General features: G+C 46.0%; 1 protein-coding gene across 1 annotated transcript in view; it reads left to right on the top strand.

Moving 5' to 3' along the window:
• Positions 1-5,618, top strand: part of LOC122945936 (histo-blood group ABO system transferase-like) — a 76,390-nt gene extending 70,772 nt beyond the window's left edge. Inside the window, exon 7 of the mRNA XM_044305160.1 lies at positions 4,928-5,618. Coding sequence (XP_044161095.1) covers positions 4,928-5,618 — 691 coding nt within the window. The remainder of the gene's footprint in view (positions 1-4,927) is intronic.
• The last annotated feature ends 1,407 nt before the right edge of the window (positions 5,619-7,025 follow it).

Raw genomic sequence — 7,025 nt, forward strand, 5'->3', positions numbered from 1 at the left:
GTTTGAGTTACAGAGGAGAATATATTGGGGGGGGGGGTAAACTCTTATATCCAATGAACCTCTGTCTTTATGAGAACTTCACTTCTGTCGTTTGCGGAGGTTACTATGTGATCGATCGGAGGGACGGTGATCGGATTTTACACGGATGTGTTTGGGGGATCGTCTTTAATGTGATGGCGAGGTAGAGTTGGTTGGCGACATATTGTGATCCACAGCAAGCGTCTATGAGACAGAGGACGTAACAGGACTGAGCGACTGATGGGGTGTAATATGGACCTCCTCTCCTGCGGTGTTTACTGGATTCAATATATAGGCTCTGAGGATTGCTGACAGTCTCCAGATATGATGGTTTCCTCTGGGGAGGGGGGGGGGGGGTCAAGAGGTGACGTTCAGTAGACTGTGGATCCCTTTAAGTACATTTCTGATGGTTCCCTGTGGTTTTAAAGAGAATACTCTGCTGTTCGTTTGATTTTTTTTAGTTTTCTATGGTTCTTTTCTGAACCCATCCCTAATAAATGACTCCAAAGCTCATGACAAAGCGTCACTTTCGCCATATACCCAAACTGCCAAATATGACTGTTATGTATATATAAAAATCTGTCTATCAAATAATCTACAGTGAAATATATTCTCGAATTCAACCAAAACCAATGACCTGTCCATGCCCAAAGTCTCTGAAATCGCCCCTCCCCCCCCAGCGACCAATAAATTCATGAGAAGTGACCCCATATTCCCCCGCGCTGTAAGTCTATGGAAATTTCCATTTAGCTCACTGCTGACATCTTGTGGCTGAACAGCTTCACTACATGGTGGATACCGACCTATAGCAAAGGAAAACTAATTCTTATCCTACCAGTGGGCACCAGCGCCACCTACTGCTGGAAGTAATATCACAGGATCATGTACACCAGCGCCACCTACTGCTGGAAATAATATCACAGGATCATGTACACCAGCGCCACCTACTGCCGCAAATAATATCACAGGATCATGTACACCAGCGCCACCTACTGCCACAAAAAATATCACAGGATCATATACACCAGCGCCACCTACTGCTGGAAATAATATCACAGGATCATGTACACCAGCGCCACCTACAGCTGGAAATAATATCATAGGATCATGTACACCAGCGCCACCTACTGCCACAAATAATATCACAGGATCATGTACACCAGCGCCACCTACTGCCACAAATAATTTCACAGGATCATGTACACCAGCGCCACCTACTGCCACAAATAATATCACAGGATCATGTACACCAGCGCCACCTACTGCCACAAATAATATCACAGGATTATGTACACCAGCGCCACCTACTGCTGGAAATAATATCACAGGATCATGTACACCAGCGCCACCTACAGCTGGAAATAATATCACAGGATCATGTACACCAGCGCCACCTACTGCTGGAAATAATATCACAGGATCATGTACACCAGCGCCACCTACTGCTGGAAATAATATCACAGGATCATGTACACCAGCGCCACCTACTGCTGGAAATAATATCACAGGATCATGTACACCAGCGCCAACTACTGCTGGAAATAATATCACAGGATCATGTACACCAGCGCCACCTACAGCTGGAAATAATATCACAGGATCATGTACACCAGCGCCACCTACTGCTGGAAATAATATCACAGGGTCATGTACACCAGCGCCACCTACTGCTGGAAATAATATCACAGGATCATGTACACCAGCGCCACCTACAGCTGGAAATAATATCACAGGATCATGTACACCAGCGCCACCTACTGCCACAAATAATTTCACAGGATCATGTACACCAGCGCCACCTACTGCCACAAATAATATCACAGGATCATGTACACGAGCGCCACCTACTGCCACAAATAATATCACAGGATTATGTACACCAGCGCCACCTACTGCCACAAATAATATCACAGGATTATGTACACCAGCGCCACCTACTGCCACAAATAATATCACAGGATTATGTACACCAGCGCCACCTACTGGTTAGATATGGCTTTTTCATTGACATCCATTAATCTGAAGGCCAGCAGAAGAGATTTGAAAGACAAGCACTAGCCATGGCCTGCAGTAGGGAGTGAGCCTGAGGCATCTGGCTCCCGGACGCGGAGCGCCGCTTTAAAATACAGACCTCAAATACAATGAAATAATACTGCTGTCCTCTTCTCTGTTTCCAGGATGCTGTACGAGAAACCAGAAGCCCTGAAGCCTCCGTAAGTTACTCCAAGTGCTGAGAGTCTGATAATCATAGTAATTGATATAAGTAAGAACGGTGTAATACTTAGAGTCACCTGTGGGGGCGCTGCAGAAAACCAGAGCTCTTCTTACTAAGTTACATCACCGAATAGAGTTGCACACTGTGGAGATCAGCCTTGGGTTACCACTGTAAGGGGGTCAGATCTCACGTAAGGATCTGCTCCATACTGTAGGATGGTGGAAGGAATCAGGCGGACACAAGCGTAAGAGGTTCATACAGGTCCCATAGGGGGCAACAGGCTTAGTGGGTACAGTCCTTACCAGAGGCTTGGTGGTTACGGTCTCTAATGAGGCACCCGGCTTGGTGGGTACAGAGCCTCTCAAACATAGTAACTGCTCACTCGGGGGTAACTGCTCACTCTTGGCATCGACACTCTAGATCAGGAATGCCCAACCTGCGGCCCTCCAGCTGTTGTAAAACTACAACTCCCAGCATACCTGGACAGCCTACAGCTATCATACTACAGCAGGGTTTGGTGGGAGTTGTAGTTTACAACAGCTGAAGGGCCGCAGGTTGAGCATCCCTGCTGTAGATGGAGTCTCCTCTGGTTGCAGCAATAAAGATGGAAATAGTGACTGTGCAGGCTATTGCACCCGCTCTCCTTCTCAGGGCACTAAGAGGTCATGGTATTCCTCTCCTCACGACACGCAGCATTGCACATAGTCTGTACCCCCGGGCGTGGCATTTCTAGGTGGCACCTTTCAGAAGGCAGGGGCTCGGTGTCTTTTTCTACCCTTATACTCTGGACCTCAGCTCCCCTCTGCTGCCCGGCTGCATCCTCGCCCCATCAGGGCCCTGAGGTGGTGTATCTTCACGGCTGGTGCCACTCACCTCCCCTGCAGGAGCTTGCATCTTCCGGCGCACGCTCTGTATGCTGTACTGCAGAAGGACACATTCCTCCTAAGACTGAGTTCACATCATCGTTTAGCTTTCCGTTCTTCTGATCCGTCAGATAAAAAAATAATATTTAAAAATAATTTCCGTCTGAGATCCATATTTTTTTAAATAGAAATAAAAGTCCTGCATGCAGCGGTTTTTTCCTTTAAAAACAAAATGGATCTCAGACAGATATGGCTCAAACGCTTGCAACAAGATCTGTTTTTTTTTTTTTTTTTGCTTTTTTTTTACAGAATCCTTTTTTTTCTTCTTATGTTTCCAAGCCTATTACACTATTCTGCTCTCTGTGCATTTATTGGAGGCCATTTGGCACCAGCAGAGGCAAAATACAGACTGGGCTCAGCATGCATGTGGAAACCCTGCATTCCCTGTATTTTATGGAGGCCAGTAGGAGATAGTATTTAGTGTAGTTTCCTGTCCTAAGAGATCGCCTTGTCGTAGGTGGAAAGGCACAAATAATTTTGTAAAAAATATATTTATGTCACAAAGAGGGGGAGGGGATGGTGCACCACTGACTCCACCCACACCCCTGGCCCTGCCTACTTGCACTATAGGTCCTAGGTAACGTAGCACAACTGGGCGGCGTTCCCTAGCCTAGGTAAGTGCGGTGGGACAAACAAGACAAACAAACAAAGAATGGTCAACAAGCCGAGTCAGAACCCAGAGGTAACTACCAGGGCCGGTGCAAGGATTTTTTACAACACAAGCGAAGCTAAATTTTGGCGCCCCTCCCCCCGCAGCTCACCCGGCCCTTGTCCCATCTGAAGCAGCTGGCTTCTCCTCTGTGTGGTCCTGGTATCTTCGCTCTGCTTCAGACAATCGCTGGTTTGAGGACTGTATTTTTCACCCTATAAGACGCACCGACCCATAAGATGCACCTCGGTTTTAGAGTAGGATAATAAGAAAAAAATATTTTCCATTGCACCTCAGGTCAGACCAGCAATCATACACCCAATGTTAATCAGACCTCAGATGTTGTCACATTTCTCCCCCATCCATGTTTTCACATTCCCCCCCTCCATCCATGTTGTCACATTTCTCCCACCTACATCCATGTTGTCACACTTCTCCCCCTCCATCCATGTTGTCACATTTCCCCCCCTCCATCCATGTTGTCACATTTCTCCCACCTACATCCATGTTGTCACACTTCTCCCCCTCCATCCATGTTGTCACATTTCCCCCCTCCATCCATGTTGTCACATTTCTACCCCTCCATCCATGTTGTCACATTTCTCCCTCTCCATCCATGTTGTCACATTTCTCCCCCTCCATCCATGTTGTCACATTTCTACCCCTCCATCTATGTTGTCACATTTCTCCCCCTCCATCCATGCTGTTACATCCCCCCTCCTCCATCCATGTTGTCACATTTCTACCCCTCCATCTATGTTGTCACATTTCTACCCCTCCATCCATGTTGTCACATTTCTCCCCCCTCCATCCATGTTGTCACATTTCTCACAAGAATATAACAACTATAATACTGCCTCCTATGTACAAGAATATAACTACTATAATACTGCTCCTATGTACTAGAATATAACTACTATAATACTGCTCCTATGTACAAGAATATAACTACTATAATACTGCTATATACAAGAATATAACTACTATAATACTGCTCCTATGTACAAGAATATAATTACTATAATACTGCTCCTATGTACAAGGATATAACTGCTATAATACTGATTGGTTTTCTTTATAAACCACATGTTTTCTGAAAACATTTTCTGTTCTCTTTTTTAGGTACACTAAGTTTATCAAACATTTTCTGGACACAGCTGAGAAGTTTTTTATGACTGGACACCGGGTCACTTATTATGTAATGACCGACCAGCCCGCTGCCGTCCCCAACATTACACTTGGTGAAAAGAGAAATCTGGTTGTCCTGGAGGTCCCAGCCTACAAAAGATGGCAGGACATCACCATGAGGGGGATGCAGATCATTCGAGACTACATCCATGATCGGTTCGTCAATGAGGTGGACTATCTGGTGTGTCTAGATGTGGACATGGAGTTCAAAGACCAGGTTGGGGTTGAGATCCTCAGTGATGTTTATGGCGTCATCCATCCGGGTTTTTTCACATCGTCTCGCAAGGAGTTCCCCAATGAAAGGCGACCTCAGTCTGCAGGTTACATCCCCGAAGACGAGGGCGATTTCTATTACACGGGGTCCCATTTTGGAGGCACGGTGGAAGAGATCTACAAGTTGACCAACCATTGCCACCACGCCATGCTGGCCGATAAAGACATAAACATAGAAGCCCTTTGGCATGATGAGAGTTATCTCAACAGATATTTCCTGTATTACAAACCCACCAAGCTCCTGTCTCCAGAGTATTCCTGGAACTACTACTTTGGAGACTCGGCCCTGGTGGAGAAGAAGAGATTTGTCGATCTCCCTAAGGAGTATGCCAAAGTACGTGACAACCCATGAAGCTCCACATAGCGGATTAGAGGTTGAGGGGTTTTATGTAATTTCTCTAATACTTCCATAGTCCTCATCCTCCCCCATATTAGCTTAGACCTCTTTGGTCTTGAGTTCTCGTATCTCGAGAGGCTTCTGTGTTACTCCTCATGGATGATACATGAAGCTGATTGTGCCTGTACAGATCCTGCTGCCAATCTGGTGAAGTGTATTACAATGGTGATGAGATGTAGAATACTTTCTGAGTTGATACCCTGATACACAGTAACATTTAACTAGTTAAATATGGTCAGTCTACCTTTTAAATTTGGCGCCGTTATTCAGCAGCGCCCCTCGACATTCCTCGCTGTTATTTAAGTGTCTATGATCTTGGTGGCAAATGTAGACAATACACAATTATTGTTTTTGAATAATATTTTTTTTGAAAATGGAAAATGTTTTTTATCCCTACCTGCATTTTCCAGTACATAGTTGTGACCGCTGGCTTACAGGAGCTGTGACTATGAGCAGGGGTCAAGAAAACTCAGATCCCAGCCATGTACCGCCATCACCAACTGCAATCATTAGCGATCGCACTGTGGTGTAATGGATTGTAGTGCAGTGATAAGCTCCTTCCTCTGGGCTGTCCTGTACTGCAGCAATAAGCTCCTCCCTCTGGACTGCTCTGTAGTGCAGTGATAAACTCCTCCCTCTGGGCTGTCCCATAGTGCAGTGAAACTCCTCCCTCTGTGCTGTCCCATAGTGCAGTGAAACTCCTCCCTCTGGGCTGTCCCACAGTGCAGTGAAACTCCTCCCTCTGGGCTGTCCCACAGTGCAGTGAAACTCCTCCCTCTGGGCTTTTTAATAGTGCAGTGACACTCCTCCCTCTGAGCTGTCCCATAGTGCAGTGAAACTCCTCCCTCTGGGCTGTCCCATAGTGCAGTGATAAGAAACTCCTCCTTCCGGGCTGTCCCATAGTGCAAAAAAATCACAGAAAAAACTAAGATAAAAACATCATGCACGGTATGATATCCAAATCTGTCGATGTCACTGGCCATATTATTGAAGAAAATCACAGAAATACGGTAATAATAATGCACTTAGTAAAGTAGATGCAAGCATTATAAATGGACAAAGTCCTCACTCTGATATGATAATATCTGAGACACTTAGCCAATATATTTTGATCAAAACACATCTGAGCCTGCCTACCAAGCGCCAAGGTGGTCTCAGGTCAGACGGGTCCTACGCTAAACCTACCTAAGCCACTGGGCTTCTATGTTCAGGAGAGCAGACTCCGCACATATGGTGTGCTGCTCCTAGTCACCTCCAGGTGCATCAAGCAACCAATGGGAGGAGGAGCAAGCACACCTGTATGTACCACCTAATCAAGGTGCTCTATTGGATAGGAAGGGCAAAAGTGCAGAGGAATGCTAC

The sequence above is a fragment of the Bufo gargarizans genome, chromosome 9, assembly GCF_014858855.1.
Source record: "Bufo gargarizans isolate SCDJY-AF-19 chromosome 9, ASM1485885v1, whole genome shotgun sequence".
Lineage (NCBI taxonomy): Eukaryota > Metazoa > Chordata > Amphibia > Anura > Bufonidae > Bufo > Bufo gargarizans.